At 48.8% G+C, this 20,406-nt stretch overlaps 1 protein-coding gene across 6 annotated transcripts; it reads left to right on the forward strand.

The window, feature by feature from the left end:
• The first annotated feature begins 473 nt into the window (after positions 1-473).
• Positions 474-20,001, forward strand: bcl9l (bcl9 like). Of its 6 annotated transcripts, XM_053874165.1 has the most exons (9): positions 474-633; positions 786-922; positions 11,928-12,302; positions 13,586-13,711; positions 15,543-15,711; positions 15,788-15,872; positions 15,991-18,034; positions 18,121-18,366; positions 18,538-20,001. In XM_053874165.1, exons 3-9 carry the CDS (start codon positions 11,999-12,001, stop codon positions 19,566-19,568), a joined length of 4,005 nt encoding a protein of 1,334 aa, XP_053730140.1. In that variant the 5' UTR covers positions 474-633; positions 786-922; positions 11,928-11,998; the 3' UTR covers positions 19,569-20,001. The 6 variants fall into 6 exon arrangements, with proteins under 6 accessions (XP_053730140.1, XP_053730143.1, XP_053730142.1 ...); XM_053874168.1 differs by lacking the exon at positions 786-922 and having other exon boundaries at positions 477-633; XM_053874167.1 differs by lacking the exon at positions 786-922 and having other exon boundaries at positions 629-763.
• The last annotated feature ends 405 nt before the right edge of the window (positions 20,002-20,406 follow it).

Raw genomic sequence — 20,406 nt, forward strand, 5'->3', positions numbered from 1 at the left:
GTGAAAGCTCACCATCCTCCTCAGGTTGAGAGTCTTCCTGGCCTCTCTTCCTCTCACACGTCGTCTTCATCTGCAGCTCTCTTCAGCATCCTTCCTGCTGCGTCCCCCTGCAGTGCCATCACATCCCCGAGAGTGAAGCAATTTACATTCTTGTTTGGCTCTTCAGATCCATGCCAGTTTCCATGACAACATTACTCCACTCTCTCCTCGCCTCACCACTGCTGCCTTCACTCTGTTCTCTTGACCTGCCGCTCTCAGCGACTGCTTCTCCACCTGTGTCTCAGTCGAAACACACATGAATATTCAAAATGTTTTTGGACTTCAAAACGACCAAGGAAGTGAAAGTGAATAAATACTAAGAAACTAATATATTTTGGATGAAAATTGGGGCTGATTCAGAACCAAGTGGGAGGAAACCCGAGTGTGTCTGGGTCTGGACTCGAACGCGGAACCCTGCGCAGGTGCGCTTCATCATGTCTGCGTTGGAAACGACCAACTTTGACAGGCCGAGCCAGCAGAGGGAGTGTCGCCCTCTGACACCGCTCCAATGAAGCGACCGATGATGAGCGGTGGCAGGACATGAGGTGGAAGCCAGCGAGGCGCCGACACTTGACCTGAAGCGAGGCGGCGGAGGTGAGCTTCTCGAGGGGACGCTGCTGGGAGACATACGGGTGCCCGCGTGGACACAAGTTCCCGTCAGGCTCCGCACGGACTCGCCTTGCCCTTCTACACCTTCAGAGTCGGAGTCATGCACCAGAGCAAGGTGACGCGTCCTCTGGTTTCAGGCGGAACTTCCAGCCCGTGTTTCCCGTCCCGCGTCTGAGCCTCCGTCACTCCGCCACGGTCCAGCAGCCGGCGGAGCCGCGGCGGCCACTCCGAGGAATGTCCGCCTGACGTCGGCCTCCTCTCGTCGTCTCCTGGGGTACGGTTCGCTCTCCTCACTGTCAGTCGGGCCGTGGCCCGCTTCTCCGCTGTCCAGTTCGTGAACTTTCCTCCTGGTTCCCGGATACGTGGTTTCCAAGCCGAAAACAAAGTTGGAAGTCCCGTTAGCTCCCGCTGCTTCCCGGCTACATTAGCATTAGCAAGCTAGCCCCCCTCGCTGGCGCAGCAAGTCTCCCACTCACGGGGTTCAGAGCCGGGGCAGGTGTCCTCAGATCCTCCCCGACAGCTCGCCGACACGCTGCTGTGCTTCTTGTCAACGTCCACCTCCTCCGGGATTGACAACGATCCCGAGGTGAAATTAGCTGTGAGGCTAATCCGAGTGTTGGAAAGTGCTAAGTAGCTAAAGCTGTCACTTCTTCAACTAACTCACCCGGGTGAGTTTGTGAAACCCCGAAACCCTCTTTCTTATTCACATGTATGAGTTTAAACTGGAGTTTCACACTTTGGTGGCTTCGCTTTCATGTCGATCATCTTTTAAAATAACTGCTCAGACACTTTGAGTTGCGTTTGTGTGTTGCATCTGGCGAAGTTGAAAAGCTTCTTTTAAAAATTGTTGTTAATGTCATAGTCCTGTCAGGATGATGTTTAAATACACAACAGGATGATGTTTAAATACACAAGTTTTGGACTGTTAATAACATCATCATCATCGGGTGTCAAACCCAAGCACGCGGGGCCAAGTCGGGTCCGGACTGTGTTTTTCGTGGTCAGCTTCAAACAAGAGGCACTGACTTGACGCTGAATTCTCATTTGATCTTACTGTTTAAAAGGGAAACAGTACATGACGGTCTTGTGACCTGTGGCAGCTGTTTTCACTTCATTATTAACAGAAAATTGACACTGACAGAAGTGTATTTATTCCAAAATTGTATCTGTTTTGGCTTGAAAATGATGAATCAGAAGTCGGGCTACATTTATCACTGATCGACTGCATTTGCGCCTAGTGAAGTTGCGTTTAACAGTGTCAGGCCTTCAGTGTTGTTTAGCCTTTCAGAATTTTGTCATACCTTGAACAATACATTGAACAGTCATTTTTATGACCAGAAATGAAAATTTGTGGCCAATGCTCAATAAAATTTGAAACGTTTGGCTGAATATCAATTTTAAAATAATGCATAAATAATCTCAACTTTAAACTTTTTTTAAAGTAAATGTTTAGAAGATTGAACTTGTTTTTTATATTTCAGCCTTTTCTTTTCTAAAAATGTATTTTTTAATTGATATTAGTCCTCAAACAAAGCATGCATTCCAAAATAAAAAAATTAATCCTTGTCTACTGAGCCTCAGGCTAAAGGTCTGCGGGGCACATTGTGGTGAATTAGAAAATTCTAGCTGACAAGCTGAAAATGATTTTTGTAACACTCTTGGGGACCACTGCTCTAGATAGTTTTGTTGTTATAAACTACAGTTCTGTTCTAGCGCTCCAACGCTTTCAAATATCTGAAAACTTTAACACTGTATGCAGATTTGAATCACACTGGAGAGTTGCCGTGACAAAGGTTGGCACCAGCTGTGCTTGATACTTGACACCATGGTGAACAAGGAAATGATCAAATGAAGAGGCTATGTGCCATACATGGGTCGGAAAGTCGAAAATAATTTCTGCTTGTGTTGAACCGCTCATACAAGGACCCATGTAGATGATGCGCAATGCTCAGTCGGAGCTGCTCAGTTTCCTCCACTGAGCATGTGTCTGTGAGTAGGGCTCTGTCTTTATGACCAGCTGGCTCAACTTTTACTGCAAGAAGTTGTTCATGCACATTGCAGTTAGACTCCAAAGGATGATTAATTTTCCAACTGACTCACAACTGACTCTTGTTTTCTTTGTGATTAACCTTTATATATGTAGTGAGTTTGTTGTCCACTAGAGGGCTCCCTCCTTTCCAATCCAGAGGATTCAGTGGGAAATGATTGTGACACACTGAGCGGCAGTTTGCTACATGTGGCGAGTCGTTCCGGTCAATGGCGGGTTTCGACTCCCTTGCCGCTAAACACTGAACCGTGTTTCTTCATATCACTGGTGTTGTACAGAATTCTATAACATGTTGAGGCAAGTCCTGGAAGAGTCATTTCAATGAGTCATGTATCGCAACAGAATGCACACAGTGGAGGAGAATCACCATGTGAGAGAAACAGTCCTGACCTCATCCTGATGGTTGTTTTGATTGACACCTAAGTTTACAATCTGTTCTTATGCATGTGGCAATACATCACGTCCTAATTCAGCTGTGAGGCCTGCTGTTCGATGTCTGTGTGGACTCCTTGGGGGAAGGCCACGCTAGTATGGAAAGCAAAGCTGGTGTGTCGCAATGTTGAGTATCAATGATGTTACAATGCTGCAGTGTTTCCACACTTAGCTGTGTGTGTTCACAGATGCCTCGTGCTGTGTGTATCTACAACATCCTGGAGGTCTATATTTAGCTCTCAACAGTGTGTAACCTGATCCAAACTGCGTCTCTGGGCTCTTGCTGCCCACTGACGGTGAAACTCATTGATCGTTTGCTTCTGTTGGAAAGCTAAAGCTGCTGCTGTCTTAGAGACTCCAGGAGTTCCATTTTCACGCAACGTACAGTAAAGTGTCGAACACCCAGAACGGAGTCCCCCAGCTAAAATAGTGAGGTGTGCCTCAGTTATTTTAAGACCTACGTGATAAGGGTTTCTGGTTGAGTTGGTTTTTTTGTGAAAACTGTGGTGGAGGGTTTCAGGATTTTTCAGTGAAAAATATACTGAAAACCACCACGTCCACCGCCATCCTGTGTTCCACTATAGCGCGCCATGCTCTTTTCCATGTCGCGGAAACCTTGAGATCCACCTCAAGGATGAGACCAGCCTTGATATGCAGCAACTGTGTCTGACAAGATCGACATGCCTCCTATCTGTATCACTTGTCTGCTGGAGTCAACCTTTTGAAGAGGTCCCTCTTCACCAGTCCAGACCGTTGTAATCCTGAAGTTTGTGTTGCCAGTAGTGCCAATGATGAGGACTCCCTGAGACACTCTCTGCCTCAGCTCAGATGGTGGAACTGACCCTCGCACACTCATAGCTTATCACCCTTACTTTCCTCACACCCTCCTGCCTTTCAACCCCTGTATATCATCATCTTCATCCTGGTCAGCTTTAGTCCTGATGTTTGTTAGATCCAAAAATAACTTTTCTTGGCGCATTCATTGGAAAACCAGGGAAGATGACTGTCTGTTTTGGTGATGATAGAGCAAGATAATCCATCTGTCGATATCGATGATGAAATGAGAAATGTAGTTTTGATCACATGCGCAAGAGGCGGATGAAAGCCGACAAAGCATTTGTTATCATCTCAGATGTTCTGAGTAGCTTTAGGTGAGCCGCTGGGAGCCATAAAAGAATAATATGATATTGAGAACATTTCCACTCGGATCAAGCGCACTCGCAACTGGACTGGAAGTCTACGGTGGAATGAAGTGAGGACAGTGGGCAGCAGTCTTCCACAGGGCTTGTCTTTGCTTTACACGACTTTGCTAAACCTCCGTAGGATTTGTCGACATAGTTGATCGAAACTAAACTCTGGGTTGATTTGCTGTGGGGTGTTTGAGCCAAGGTTATGTTGCTTCTCCCATGACAGTCATCAGAGCGAGCATCGGCAAAGTGTCCAGACGGAAACCAGGATGTTGTTGCAAGAAAAGATCTCTGGACAGCCTTTTACAGATCCTGTTCTAGCCAGATATTTACTGCTGAGCCAGCAGATATTTGAGCTTTTGCAGCTGGAGAATGGGGAGAAAGAAAAAAAAAAAAAAAAAAAAGTAAAGTGGAAATTAACCAGGTCGAAATGATTATGAAGAAGAGGCTGAATCATAAAAAGAATGGATTCTGATGTTGGGCATGTACTCGTCGGCTTTCAACCTGATGCTCACCTGTAGTCGCCAAACTTTGTAATGAGATGGTGAGATAATCGTGCGTTATTTTGATCATGCATTCATGATGCTTGGGGAAATATTTTTATTCCTTCATTGTAAAAGAAATGTGCAAACAGGCTATAGATATAAGTTATAATAATAAAAGATACTACCTAAGATTTACCTCGGACTAGTGAAATGAATATCCTAACCACAAAGGGCACCTCCAGAAACAGTTACAGAACCCAGGATGGAAAACAGTTCTAATGCCCTTCTTTGTTGCATCTATCATGTTAGCATGACCGTCTGGCTCGTGAAAACGCAAGTCAACGTGTGGATAGTTATCTGCAGCCTGGGTAATTTGGGACTCACTGCTAGCTACCAAACTGGTGTTCACAATTCAAATGCGTTTCATCATGCAGCCCCATGTTCATATTGTTTTGTATGGATGTCATCGGATGGAAACATAACTTTTTAAGCATTTTCTTGAATTATTATCTGAGGTGTTTCTCTCGTAGCAGAGCTGGTGAAGGTCATAAATCGTATGATCTAAGACAGTGTGTCTGCAAACTCATCGGGGCAGATTCACGGGTGGGTCTCTTATTCAGTAAAATGCGAATAACGTCTGATTCACGTCACTTTTCACAGGCTGATTTCCTGTCGGAAGGGATACTTGACGCTGTGTAGTGCTCCGTACAAAGTGGAGCTCGGTCCGCCATTGTGATGCGCATCGCAGAGTATATTAGTCATATGAGAAAGGGCCAGTGTGGCATGAGAGCCAGTGACCACCCTCATTTGTGGGAGAGTAGACAGCCCCGTAAAAACCTGCGATGAACTGAATCTGTGGAATATAGCGAGGGAACACTGTAGCAGGTATCCGGTGCTGTCAAGAGCGAGTACTTGACAAGTACAGGTACAGTGTAATAGACCAGTTTCAGGGCGAGGTCCGATAGTGGTGTTGGGAAATCCCAAGCTGACACTATTTTGTTGGGGTTTTTTTAATCGCCGTAGTGCCGTCCGTTTGATTCGCCAATGCCATCGTAATACACACGGCCTATATCTCTTTGCCAGTGCACCGGTACTCAGCCGGCCTCCTAGAGAGAGATGCTCAAGCATCCATGAGAGACTCAGAGCTGAACATATGTGGTGACAGGATGGTTGCTGGACTCGTGAGACATGCAGCTTGAAGGAGGATCCAGGGCCAGCCCAGGAAAGATGAGGTCACTTGGTGGAACACCTTGATGCAGGGCAGGGTGAAGTTCCTGGAGAGATGGAGGCCTGGATTCCCCCACAACCTCAGACATGTAGTGGAAGAGCACTACAGAAAGTGTGGCAGTTTAAAAAGAGAAGTAGTTAATCAACAGATAAACAACGAAGATGTTCCGCCTGTGAGTTTGCTCAGCGGAGAAGTCTGTTTGTGCTCAGGTGTTCCTCAAACACTCAGGAGCAGATCTTGGTCCTCCTCCAAGTCCACTAGGATGCTGCCTGCGGCCAGCGAGGATGTAATCCGAGCCAGCAACAGGATTCAACTGTCAGATACTGCGCACATTTTCACGGCTGAAGGAGGACAAACGTTTGCCTCCATTGTTGCTGTTTACTTATGCATGGCAGGACTCCAGTTACATGCCGAGAGAGCCGGGCGTCTTTACATATTTTCATTCTTGACAAGGTGTAGATGTGGTGTGACCGTGGCTCGCACCTGAGTGTTCACGAGTGGTCAACAAGGGGGCAGTTGTGATGACATCTAGTCGACGTCTCATTGCCTCCAGGAGACAGAAAGAATGAAACACAGATGTTGCTTCGTATCTGTGTGTCAGTTGTTAGCTGGTTTTAGCTGCAGGTAAACGGACACTCAGATCTGGACTTGTTGTTAATTGAAAACCTGACAGGTGGCAGTCATATGATGTTGAGTAGCGGAACTAAACTCTGAGCTTCATTCACTGTCCTTGAGTCAAGACAGTGTTCAGCCATTTTCAGGAATAGCTGTGTGGCCCTTGAGCAGCTCTCTATAAACAGTATAGCCTGGCAACCCAATCCACCATTTTCAGATGCGCCGGGGTAGAAAATTTCAGCAGTGACGGCGCTAACTTGCCGGATAGTCTGCATCCACTCCACAGTGCATTTTAGTATTTGAAAAACTCATTCTGTTCTGTCGATTTGAAGCAAAACAATCGTTCCTGCATGTTGTTTGATTGCGTCACTTGCTGCTCTTTGGCTGTGCTTTTGACTCCAAATGTTTATTGACTGCCGCTACTCTGCCAAATTATTTGGTGCATCCATAATTTCTCAAATCTGTCAGTTTTCTTATCCCATATGAAGCTGGTCACTCTACATTTTTTTATGTACATTGGATTCATTCTCTAATTTTGAATAGAACTTTCTGTCCCGTTTTCTGGCAGGAGATGTTGCATGAGTCTAGTGTGTTTGTATCTGCTTGCATTCCTTCCATCCTTTTTTTGACTGGAATGGTTCTAATGTATCATGATCAAGATGGTGCGAGCACTGTCCATAAATGTGACTCATAGATCAACATGTTCGAAAACAAAGTACCATGGTGCTGAAAGGCAAAAATGTAAAAGAAGTTTTGCCGTTTGATCTAATGTGAAACAACTTCTCTCCAGTGGGTTTTGGAGTCAGAGGAATGCTGGCGATATGAACGGCTAGAACAAGGTCGTGCCGTCCTTGGCCACAGTCTGATGTCGTCACGAATAATCTGACCATTATCTGATCGCTCGTTCTTACGTGTGTGAAAAAGACTCGGTGAGCTTGCAATGTATAAACAAAGACTGAGGTGTGGTGATTCACATTCAACAATCCTTAGTCCCTGGAATGTGTCCCAAATGAGGCGACCTTTGACCCCGCGTACCACCGAAGCCCTACTTCCTTGTTCCTGAACGACTCTTCTCTTCTGATGTTGTGCAAGCCAGACACACCTTCAGGTTCATATCAGGTCACATCTCCACATCTCACTTCATCTACTGTATCACATCACTTTCTTTTGACCGTTCACCAGCGTTGGTGGCATGTTGTTGCAGTGGAAACCAGATTTATGTCTGATAAGTGCCACAACTGAAGCTTGTGCGGGACAGAAGTGCAACCTTGATTTGTTAATTTATCTGGAGAATGACCAGCTGACCAGCAGAACAAATGTTGAGAGTCATGAGACTTCAGTTCTAGTGGACGACAGTTGTGTCTGCTTCATGCTCACATGCACGGAAAAGTGGTGGAGCTTCCATTTAGTCCCACTGGGTCACATAGTAGTCGTATTTTTAGAGACCCGCTGGTATTAATAGAAACAACGAGTGCCGGGAAGTCAGAGGCAGCCGCCAGAGTCACTCTGTGCTGCTGGACCTGGCCCAGCTGGCACACAGGACTCGAGTGTTCCACATGTCCACTGAGTCTGTGAGGCAGATGAGGACTCATTTTTACACTTGTGACTTCAGATTCTGTTTTGGTCCGCTCACTGTTGACAGGGTCAGGAACTGTAGCATCAATGCTCCAACTCAGTTATCAAGTCTGATCAGCGTGAAGCTGAAAGAAATCCAGTCCGGTAGTGTAGTGAAGTAGCTGCTGAAAAAACTCATTGTTCTGAGGATGTCTTGTCAATGTGTCAACAGATGACGTGATGGCAACTCTAACTTTTGGCACTTTGGCAACACTTGAGGTGATGACTAGGGTCAAGGTGACCACTTGGTTGGACAAAGAATGCGGTTCTCTGGCTGTTCAGAAATTTTCCAAAAAGCCAGACCTGAATATGTTTTTAGTGGTGACAATACACCGTCAATGTTTAACACCTGTTTTATTGAACAATATGGGTTAACTCTGCTTTTTGTTTTTAAATAAACTAAGCAAGGTTTGAATAAAATATTGGCTGCATACAAAATAAATATACAGAGAGCAAAGTTTGATTCACTTTGCCTTGTGGCATTTAAATCTCAGGGTTTCCACCATGATTTTTTGAAACAGTGGCGGAGCAGCAAAAAAAAAAAAACAGAACAGTACGCAGCCAATACAGAATCGAGACAGAAATAATAAATTACAGGGGAAAGTTGTGACATTTACTGAATTGGTGACAATAAAAAGTTAGTTTTCAATCATGAGAAGTATATCTCTCTCCAATCAGCGACGGTCTGTCTCTTAATTTGTCATTTGATACGATGTTTCTTTCGCAATTTTCCTTCGCAATTTCGTCAGGGTCTAGTCCACCTCCATGTTGCGCTATATGTTGTCAGTTCGATGTTTCCGCTTTGGTTCAATGTGTTCATGTGAGAGTAAACACATCGCGTGGCGGCGCACTACGCTACTTTAAACGTGACAGAAACCCTGAATGTTCAAACGTGATCTAAAAATAAACCGTGGCACAAAACTAATGCGTTCCACGCAAAACTGTCATTTTCAGAAATCGACGCTTATTAACCAGAACTAACACTTCCTGCAGCAACTCGTATGAGAGTAGGTTTTTCCTTTGAACAAAGGATTTATTTTGTCTTCATCTACCAGACGAACTAAACTGTTGCTTGTTTTCAACTGCGACTGCGCGCTGGCTCTTTGCTGCGTCGAGCTTTAGCCTTTGCTGAATGCCTAGCTTCAGATGTTGCGTACTCAGCGGAGTGGTGAGTGAGGTTTGGTGTACTGAACGATTTTTTTCCACAACTTATTTTGGACATGAAATAGTAACACTAGCTTGAGTGTACCCTGGATGATGGTTCCTGACGTGACCTGTGCTTGGGCCTCTCACGGCAGAGCAGGACTTGCTCTCATACCTTCCTGGAAGTAGAGGAGGTCAGTTTCACTCCCAAAATTGGTGCAAATAGGTGCCACACACTTGGCGATAACTCTTCTTCTCCTGTTGATCACCTCTCCTGTGGTGGTCTTGCATCAGATAAGTTATCTTCCCTCACTGTCCACTCAAGGGCCACGTCTCCTCGTGTGAGTCAGACTGTCAACAGAGACGGTCCTGCCAGGTTAATGAGTGACCAGCTCCTCTCCGGCCCGGGTTAATGACTAATTGCAGCTCAGTTTGGCATCACCTGCCAAGGTGTGCGATGGCACCGCTCCGACCAATGGGAGTGGACATGCGCTGTGGTGAGGTGATGTCTGCGTGTTTACGTGAGATCCACGTGATGGTTTGCCCGGACCAGTGATGTGGCAACTTCTTCCTTCGCCGCGTGTGAGTAAGACAGGTGTTGCCGCAGACGCTCTTGTGGAATGTGCGGCGCAGTTTGTGGGCAGAAGGGGGAGGGGCTTGGAAAATGCTGCTGAGCCACTTCTGACTCGCCCATGGTCCCTCTCTCACCTCAAACTTTGCTCCTGCTTTCTTAAAGAGACAGTCGCTGGCCTTTCCCCTGTTATCAGTCCGGAGCTCATAAAGTTGATGTTGACTCACACACACTCGCACTGTGAGAGATGCTATCTGTCTTCACTCATTGTCATAGGCCAGGCCCTTGTGCAGTGAGTGAAGCGGCCAGAGAGCAGCTTGCCAGTGTGTCAGTCTGACAGGAATGAGGTGAGTGGTGCGACCGCGCAGCCTGGGAGACAACGCCTCTGTTTTCTGCTCGTCTGATTTGGGATTTTAACTGTCAGGAAGAGTGACTATGAAGTGGAGACGCAGTGGTCGTGAAAGGGTGGAGGTTTCATCACTGCATGGCTCCGACTTGATCCCACTGCATTGATAGGTGCATTGACAGCCAGCTGTCACTGTGTCTGCTGTTCTTTGAGGGAAGTTGGTTTGTTTCCACTGGTGAGAGATTGTCTTGTAGCGGCGTTAGTGAGCAAGCTGAGAGGATAGTTACCGCTGCAATGGAGATTGAATGAAGTCCGTAGACACTTGCATGACAGTCCAATCTCTCAGATATTAGCATGTTTGGGATTCACTTTGTTCTTGAGACAGCGAGCACATTCGTAGACGATAGGTGGCTGTTTCATGAAGTTCTCTTTCACCATTGGTTTTGATCAACCCACCATGTCCAGGACAGCAGACCAACATGTGAGTAACAACATGCCTCTGGACACTCTGGTTTCCTCCCAGAGTCCGTAAGCATGCAAGGATTCCTCTGTGACTCTTTACTGCTCATGGTGTGTCAAGGTGTGACTCACCAGGTAGCTGGGCTTGACCCCAGCCCCCCAGCAACGGGGGCATGAATGTACTTAGACCAGTTAGGGGAAGCATCGCAGCATGTTCAAAATGTTGCTGTGACCAAGGATTTGATATTTTTGATTGACCATTTCTGAAGAACGCTGCTAAACGGAGAGGATTTCCTCGAGTAAGATCACATTTAAAACAGAAAGGCCCAAATATGCATACTTTGATCATTCATTTTTAAACATCTCACTGAGCAGAATGCATCTGCTCAGTGATCGGCAGACGTTTTGAACTTTTGGTTCATGTGAACAACGAAGCTAGTAGAAGATAAAATTACTTCTTTCGAACGTCTGATGCTTTTACTCTCACTCAAGAGAAAAATGCCACTAATGCAGAGTCAAACCTGAGCTGAGGAACGTAAACATTTGTGAGTCAGTTAGAAGAATGTAAATAGATACGGATGCTTTCAGAAATAGTTTGGATGGGTCAGTCTCAAAGAAGCCCAGAGATCAGTGAAACCCTTGAACAATGAGTACTGACGGAGATCTCTCCACACCTGGCCGAGAGCAGAAGCACCAGCTTCATGTTTAGCGATTCAGCACCGATTGTGGATGCAATTTCTCTTTGTTGTTCACGTCGGCCTCAGTGTGTCTCCAACAAACATGACAGCGCAGAACATGTTTCCCTGAATGAGCAACCTAGTGTGTGCGATGTGACAATGACTGTGCACAAACTGACGCAGGTCGAAATTCTCGTTTGAAAACTGAATTGTCAACAAGAGGTGTGTTTTTGTTGTGTTTCTAACTCAACTTGCGGCTGAAAGGCCCCTTGACAGCTGCAGGTAACCTGCGGGCTGCGCTGGGCTGGACTTGATTCACTTATGGGAGTATGTTTGATAGTTTAAACCATTTTGCGCCCTCTGGTGTATCTCTGATGTGGAGCACACTGTTCTGTTGTGAGTGTGACACAGTGATGGTCAAAGTGTCATGTGATCAACCCTTTCACCATCACTGACTCACCCCTCTCTCCATCAGTGTCATCTGTAAAACCATGTGAGCGCTGCTGACACTTCTCCGAACCTCCATCCGAACCACCAGCCAATCCGATGCTCACAGACAGCAATGTGGCCAATCACGCCGCAGCAGTCAGTGGCGACAGTCGATCTCAAACCAGCAGCCAGCAGCAGCAGGGAGACGCTCACCCAGGCCTGAAGAACATCTCCGCTGGTACCAATGGAGCTAAAGCTAACCAGATTTTCACCGGCAACTCTGGGCTCAAGGCTGTCGGCCAAACGCTGAGCGGCGTCGGAGGGATGTTGAAAGCCAAAACCAAGCGGGAGAGGAGCGTCTCCACGGACTCTGAACCGAGGAATGCCGCCCCGGCTTGTGTGGAACCTGATGCCAAAGGAGGTGAGAAGACTTTCCTTTCTCCAGATTTATCAAGCTAACCTACAATTCCAGCGGCCCCTGAATGCATCATCCGAAGACCAGTGAAAGCTCAGCTTTACTTCGAGCTGGCCTTTCCTGACTCAGTGTATCAGACTCTGTGACCACCAAATGAGTCTTGTTATAAAAGCCAGAGATGTTAACCTGGATGAAGCCTCATCTGTCAACTTCTCACCACCTTCCCGTCTTGACCTGCTGTGACATCCGACCTCCTCCAGCAGGAAATGAGCGTCATTGCCACAATGTTACTTGTTTTACCTCTCGCCAAATGCCCCAACCTTTCGGTGTGGTGTCAGAACTTCCCCGCGGCTTTCGATAGTCGTGGCGGCGCTGCATCGGAGAGCAAACTCTGGCAGGAGAAGGTCATTGACTCTGGGGGTGGAGACGAGTGGGAGGAAGAAGAAATTCTGCAGACGTCCTGGTGTGGTTTCTCAGCAAAGTGTTCCGTCTGACTAGGTCGCTTTGATACGAAGGCCACAGAACTGTATAGGTTTCTGACCTGTGGTCTAACCTTCGTAACTTCAGTCGTGGTAGGGCAGATATAGAACCACACCATCCAGAAAAGGCACTTACTTTCTTGTGTCGTTTCAGTGACTCTGACATAATCCTGCGGCTCCTTTAAGACTCCGTCCTCGCTGTCTGAACCGCCAACTTCCTCTTTTGCTTCACTTTCACACAGTCGATCAGATATCCAAAGGTCACAACCTCCTACGAGTCTTTCGCTCTTGACTATTTGGCATTTCTTGTGTTTTACGAAGAATTATCTTGAGCGTGGCTGAAGTGGGTTTTTCCTGAGCTGACGTTCCAGTGCAGGGGTGGTATACCTCTGACTCACAGCGGTGCCGTGTTGATGTCAATAGATAAGACATCAAAGGTTCTGAACCGTTAGGATGTTGCTGTGGTCCGGATCATAGAAACTCTGTTCTGTTATCAAGAACTACCGCTCTTCAGTTCACTCATGTTAAGGAGGCCCATTCACAGCTCAATAAAGATCAGCAGTGGGCCATCTAGTGGGGAAGTTAACCCAGGTTGAATAATATTGCAGCTAACATGTCAAGAATGTGCAGAATTGGTCCAAAACATTATGGAGGCTCCACCTATTCAGTTCTGTTTCAGAGCAGTAGTTGATGAGGTCTGTTTAAATGTTCCCTGTTTGAGCCCAGATTTGAAAACATGGTTTTGTGACTCGGAACAGATGTTTTGTTATTGATGCGATGTGATATTGATGTTTCCTGTCTGTCCACCAGAAGGCGTCATGCGCAGCAAGCGGCGCTGTGTTCTGGAGAAGAAGCAGCCGTACAGCGGCGACGAGTGGTGTTCAGGACCTGACACCGAGGACGACGAGGACAAGCTGCCCAGAGCTGCCGCCCAGAGTGAGTCCTAAACCCAGTGAGGTCCAAGTCTGGAATGAACATGTCGAGGAGGTGTGTCAGGGATTTGTGTCGCATTTATGAGACGCTGTGTTTTTAATTAGGAGGAGATGTTAAGATAAACGTTATGAACTAAGTGAAGTTTAAGTACATTAAGGTGCCCAAGCACTTCTGCCCTGGGACTGTCCAATCACGGAGCCCATCTACTGACTAGCCCGCCTTATGGTTCAAGAGTTCTGCGGGCTTCTGTGTACTCCTCAGCGGTCTGTGTGATGGAGAAACACCAGGTTTTGTTTCAGTGAGATGGTGGTAGTTTGGCAGGTAGTTTCACAGTTTTACTGTGAAGAGCATGCTGTGGCTGTCGCTAGAAGTGAGACCACCTGGCTGCTCACTCTCATTGCTCTCATCAACTGTCTGAAAAAAAAGAATAAGCGGAGTCCAGCAGTGAACATTTCTTACACGCTGGAAAGTTGAATCACTCATTGAATAACAAAATACCCTTTAGGGCGGTAGTGAGACCTGCCATGGTGTTGGGTTTAGAGATTAGGTAGCTCAGTTGAAGATGGCCAGGTTGTCATTGGGAGTGACTAGGAAGGACAGGGGGCTAGAAACCAGAACATCAGAGGGGGGTGCGGAGAAGTTAGGGAGGCCAGACTCCAGGTGGGTTGGTCATGTGGAGAGGAGAGGCAGAAGACATGTTGGACCAAGAATGTTCGGTACCAAGCCAATGAAGGAAAGGAAGACAGCCATGAGGAGGACATGATGAGGGAGGATGATGAGAAGGCATGCGGATTGAGGAGCTTGACTTGTTGTGGCAAACCTTGATGTGAAATGCTGAAAGAGAACGAAAGACAGCCATGAGATTAGACAAACCAAGGTGACCTGCTTGGTGTCTGAGTGGTGTCTGTAAGAGTTTCAGTAACTGTGCTCTAGAGCAGTGGTTCTTAACCATTGGGCCGGGACCCTTGGTTGGGCCGCGAGCGCCTCCTTGAAGGCCGCTAAAAGGTTTTTTTTGTCTTCCACCTTTGGGCCATGAGGGCCGCGAGACGCTCAGTTTTAATACATAAGCCACGTGTGGTGGCAGTTGTGTTTCACTGAATTGACTTGACGGCTGCAAATCTGTGATAGTTACCAACTATGGAGAAGTTCTTGAAAATAAAATATGATAAAGGAAGTGTTGTCGTCTCCCCAACAGTAAAAACTGTTCATGAAAGCACCTGTTGAAGTAGTTTTGAAAATTTATTGGAACATTTTATGGCGATACTTTCATTTACACTTATATCTTTGGAGTTTAAATACATTTTTATTTCATGATATTTAGACATGATTTCATTATATTTATTTTATGCAGAATTGTATTCAGTTTTTCAAATTTGCTTTTTCAGTTTGCTTTTTTTTTTTCTTTATTAAATTAATTAAATCAACATGATTTGCACCTGGTTCTGCTGCTGGTTGTATTTTCGGTGACAAATATCTTTGCCATGATCACATGGTTTCATGTCGTTTCACAAGGTTTGTTTATGTGTAAGTAAATTAAATATAGTTGTTGATCACAAATGAAATCATGAGTTATGAACCGCTTCTATTAAATGGGCCCCGGACCCATTTGTTTTAGGAAAGGTGGGCCCCAAGATCAAAAAGGTTAAGAACCCCTCCTCTAAAGGGCAGAAGATCCGGTTTGTATGGCTTCTGGACTGAAGCTCTGTCTCCCTCTTTCGGTGACATGGCTAAACTGCAGCTTCCACTGGAGCACTCTTGACCTCAGTGTGTTTACACATTTGATATGAGAAGAAATGCTGACACTCGTGGTGAACAAACTGCTTTTCTCTTCCAGGGGGCCGGGGACACTCTGGTCCTCTGCTCAGGAACCCCGACTGCCTGTCCAAAGGGTCCGGTCTTCCTGAATCTGCCGTTCCTGCCTTGGTCTGTGGGCTGGGTCCCAAAGCAGAGCCACCAACGTCTCCGCAAATGGTGTACGTTTTCACAACCAGCCTTGCAAACAGGTACCAGCTGAAGCGTGTTGTTTTTCTGATGCTGCCAAGTCCAAGGTTGTGCCATGATCTTTTCTGGCTGTGGTAGCGCTGCTGAAGCCGTGTTAAAGGGACAGACCGACTCCATCCTTCAGTATCACCAGCAGAATGTCCCCGGTGCCAAACTGGAGCAGGTGAGACTCCAGCCATTCAAATGTCTCAAACCTTCAGCTCTTTTGGTTTGACTTCCTCCACTGCTGCAGGACAGGTTACATCCTGTTGTTAATCACCTCATCATAACTTCCTCCCCAGGAGCTCCACCCTGGGAAACTCTCTGAGAAGGTCAACTCCAGCATCTCGCCGCCTTCAGCCACGTCCAAACCCGACGTTGGATCCCAGCGTCTGCCCACAGCGGGAGTCGCAGGCCGGCTTCCTGATCCTGAATCCTCCATCACCCTACGCTCAGCAACCCCTGCTGGCCCAGGACCTGCAGACGGGACGCCCCTCCCAGCTGGGTCTCAGCCCGAAAGTCCCTCCGTTTTGCCCTCTCGCCTACAGAACGAAGCCTGCCAGAGGGCAGGTATCGCCAGCGGACTTTCCCGTGAACAGCTGGAACACAGGCAGCGCTCTCTGCAGACCCTGAGGGACATTGAGAGGCTGTTTCTGCGGAGCGAGGCGGGCGGAGGACCCGGAGACGTCGGAGACCCCCACAACAGTCTGAAACACATCGGCAGCACTGAGGACGGCGACAGCAGCGCTGGTAATGTGGTTCTCCCTGGTTTGGCCCGGATGAAGAGCCACGAAGAACCTCTGCAGTCGATCATATCGCAAACCCAGTCCCTGAGCGGCCCTGCTCCTGGCAGTCCTCAAATGGACCCTCAGAACCACCTTCCTCAGCAGCCTCCTCACCAACTTTCCTCACCTGGATCAGACTTGGGTCACTTGCTCGGACCGGAAGGTCTGACCCCGGAGCAAATCGCCTGGAGGAAGCTTCAGGAGGAGTACTACCAGGAGAAGAGGAGAATGCAGGAAGTTCAGCCCCCGCCACACCAGCTCCGAATGATCAGTGAGATGGGAATTCCTGGGGGGCCCATGGGGATGAGGGGCCCCCCTCCGCCCTACCACAGCAAGCCAGGAGAGTGGCCACCCGGTCATGTGATGAGTGGTGGACAAATGGACGTTCAGCAAGAAGGACCGCGCGGTCCAAAGTTTCTTGGACCCATGCAGAGAAGACCAACAGGTCGTGGAGGGTTTCCCGGTAGTCCGGGAGGAGTTCTGTCGATGGAGGGTCTTGGACCACAGAGGCCCAACAGGTCAGGGATGGTCTGGATTGATGACCTTCCCAACACTGGTGGGGGCGGTCCGTATCCTGGCTACTATCCAGGCAGATCCCTTCAGCAAGTCCAGGGTGATCCGGAACATCTGCTGACGCGCGAGGAAATCCTCTGCATCATGGACAAACGTCAGCGACTTTCCAAGCAACAGCAAATGGGCCTGAGCTCCAGGAGTCTGGACAGCCAGGACTTTGCCAACATGGGAATGGGTCGGGTCGACCACATGGACTTTCATGGTTCACGAGACATCATGTTCCCTGGAGGTGGGGGTCCTCAAATGAGGGACCTGGTGGACCCTCGGGGTGGAAACCTGAATTCACAGATGAGTCTGCTGCAGCAGCAGCAGCAGCAGCAGCAGCAAAGTATGATGCTTTTTCAGAAGCTCAGAGGGGGACCTCAGGGCGAGGGGGCTTTGAGTGAGCTCTTCAACCAGGACGGTCTCAGACTCCAAACTTCACACAGTGAACGAGGGAACAAGGGAATGATAGAGGACTTCCCTTTTCAAGGTCCTTTCTCTGGAGGACCCATGGAAGCCCCCTTCCAGCAGTCTGGTCCGGACATGTTTGACCCCGCTAACCAGCTGGGGAGTGCCACCCAACTGAGTCACATGCCCCCAGCAGGGGGCCACAGAGATGTTGGCCCGAAACACCCCTCTGACTTGAACATCAACGTTCACCCTCTGGTCTCGCCGATTGGCCCCTTTCCTCGGCCATTCAAGTCCCCCTCCATCAACCAGGCGCCGTCCCCTCGACTCCCCTCACCCTCTGGAACAGGGATCAAGTCCCCCCCTCACATGGTTACCGCGGCCCACCACCCCTCTCGTGCCGGGACTCCTTCATCCGCTGCCATGAAGTCTCCACAGGTCATGGGCTCCTCCAACCTTGGCATGCCTTCACCTTCCGTCTCCCCTGGACGACTCAAGTCCCCGGCTGTGGCCGTGAGCTCTCCCGGGTGGGTGTCTCCCAAAACAGCCCTTCCCAGTCCTAGCGGTCCGAGAGTACTGGGCAACAGCACAGAGACAGGTACTTGTTCCCGACTCAGTGATACGGTGACACTCAGCTGGGTGGGACTCGAGCTCTTCCTCTCTAACCTTGTCTGCTGTCTGCAGGGCAGCCTCTTCCTCCGAGGAGCTCCTCCAGCTCCACCCCCAGCAGCCAGCCAAGCTCGCTGAACCCCAGCGCGCCGTCCGACGGCGCTCCTTCACAGAACCCTCTTTCGCTCATCATGTCGCAGATGTCCAAGTACGCCATGCCCAGCGCCACTCCTCTGTACCACGACGCCATCAAGACCATCGCCACCTCCGACGATGAGATGCTGCCAGACAGGCCTCTTCTCTCCAACGTCCAAATAGGAGGTGAGGAAGTCGCTGACACAGTTTCATCACGTTCTCGGCCGTAATGTGGCCACCAGATGCCGCCATGTAGTGGCGTAATCTGGCGGGCAAGACGCGGTCGAGAATGGGGCGCCCTCCTAGCTCGAAGCCTGCTTGGTGTGCTCATTTATTCACACATGCTCTGTTCACCAGGGAACGCGGGGAACCTGCACATCCCGCAGAGCTCCCTGGGCCCTAATGGGGATCCGCCGAGTCCCCTGGGGATGGTGAGCCAAGGCCAGCAGCAGCAGCTCTCCCTCGAGGCCTCAGAGCCTGCGCTGCCGACCCCGAACCACATGGGCATGCCCTCCATGAACCCCGGAGTTCCTGATGCTATGGGGCCCTGCAACGTCTCGCCCATGTCTCAGAACCAGCTGGGAGGGTTCCCCCGGATGCAGCCTCCCCCTCATGGACCCATGCACTCACCAGTGGGGATGTCGCAGAACTTCCCGCAGCCGGACGAGGCTCTCCTCCCACCTCAGCCCTTGCACATGTTGGGCAAGGGTCATCCTCAACAGCGTCATCCCTCTGAGCCCTTTCCCCCCTTACCCATGAGGGACGGCCCGGATCTGAGCGAGGTCATTCGTCCGACTCATTCGGGGATCCCCGAGTTCGACCTGTCCCGCATCATTCCGTCCGACAAGCCCAGCAGCACCCTCCAGTACTTCCCCAAGAGCGACCCCCCGTCTTCCAACCCGCACCTGGCAAACCTACAGAACATGATGGCTGAGCAGCAGCTGCCGCCGCACCCCTCACACGTGGGTGTGCGCCCCAGCATGGCCGTGCTTCAGGGGGGGCCGCGGGGGATGGGCTCCGCTTGTGCCCCTGGACATATGATGGTAAGGACAGGCATGATGTCGCCGCAGCAGCAGCAGGCCATGATGGCCAACAACCTCCGCCACCTTCCGCCCAACGCTTACGCCGGCATGATGCCGCCGCAGCAGCAACACAACCTGATGGCACGGCAGAACATGATGATGCTGCAGGCCAAGCAGCGGGGCATGCCGACGCCGGTCGATCCTTTTGGCCCCCAAGGTCCTCTCATGTCACCTCAGGGCCCCATGATGACCCCCCCTCACCCGCAGTCCGGACTGATGGGCCCTCAGTCTCTCCGGCAGCGGGGAATGTCAGTGGACAGTCCCGTGGGCTTCGGTCCCGGAGGCATGACCAACATGCCGTTCTGAGGAGCCTCCGCGGAGACCCCAGTCCTGACCCAACTCACCATGGTGACTGACACATGGTTCTATTTAAAAGCACTGTAACATGGTGGAAGGTCCAATCTGAAGCCATTTTTAAACTGTAAATGATGTATATTTAAGAGGTGTGGTGGAGAGGAGTGCCTCCGGTGGCCACCCATTTATTTTCTCCAGCTACCAAATTGGTCCAGAAGAATGAGCTTAATATATAAACGCTGTACATACAAGGCAACTGTGTTTGTTCTGCATCACTGTGTTTTCAGCCGTCGAATGACTTCAGAGGTTTTGTTTCTTTTGTTTATCGCGTTTGATAAAAGCGGCCGATGTTGTGGAACACAAACAAGTCCTTTAATAATTTTAATTGAGCAGAGACCCAGGCGGACGGTGACTTTTTGACGGATGAATAAAAATGTTGTCAAGATTGTGTTGTTCTCTCTCTCTCTCTCTCAAGTGTGTTTGAGTTCATATGAGTCCTCGCTTGAGTGGTGCCACAAATCCTTCCTACTCAGGTCTAGTACGAGTCTCTCACTTCTCCAAGTGAAGCCCAATGAACCTGTGAAATACAGGTGTGGCACCTGGTGTCTGCGGGTGAGAGGGTCTTCTCTGGATCTATTGTTTGATCACTCACCTCACTGTTGGAGAGACTGAAGTCTGTGGCCTTATGTTTTTCTCAAATATTTGTGAATGTTCAGAGGGTGATCGACTAAAAACCAATGATTTGCACTTGTGTTTTGATATCCACAAATGGAAAATTCAACTTTGGTAACCCGTATTTTGGTATTTTCTAAATATGATTTTCATTTGCAAAACAAAAATACATTTGTAA

This window comes from Synchiropus splendidus, chromosome 8 (assembly GCF_027744825.2).
Source record: "Synchiropus splendidus isolate RoL2022-P1 chromosome 8, RoL_Sspl_1.0, whole genome shotgun sequence".
In the NCBI taxonomy this organism is placed as follows: Eukaryota; Metazoa; Chordata; class Actinopteri; order Syngnathiformes; family Callionymidae; genus Synchiropus; species Synchiropus splendidus.

Coding starts and splice junctions, on each gene's coding strand:
- bcl9l (XM_053874165.1), top strand. CDS start 11,999: ATGCTCACAGACAGCAATGTGGCCAATCACGCCGCAGCAGTCAGTGGC. Junction 13,712..15,542: donor GCCCAGAGCTGCCGCCCAGA/GTGAGTCCTAAA, acceptor TTTCTCTTCCAG/GGGGCCGGGGACACTCTGGT. Junction 15,873..15,990: donor CCGGTGCCAAACTGGAGCAG/GTGAGACTCCAG, acceptor CTTCCTCCCCAG/GAGCTCCACCCTGGGAAACT.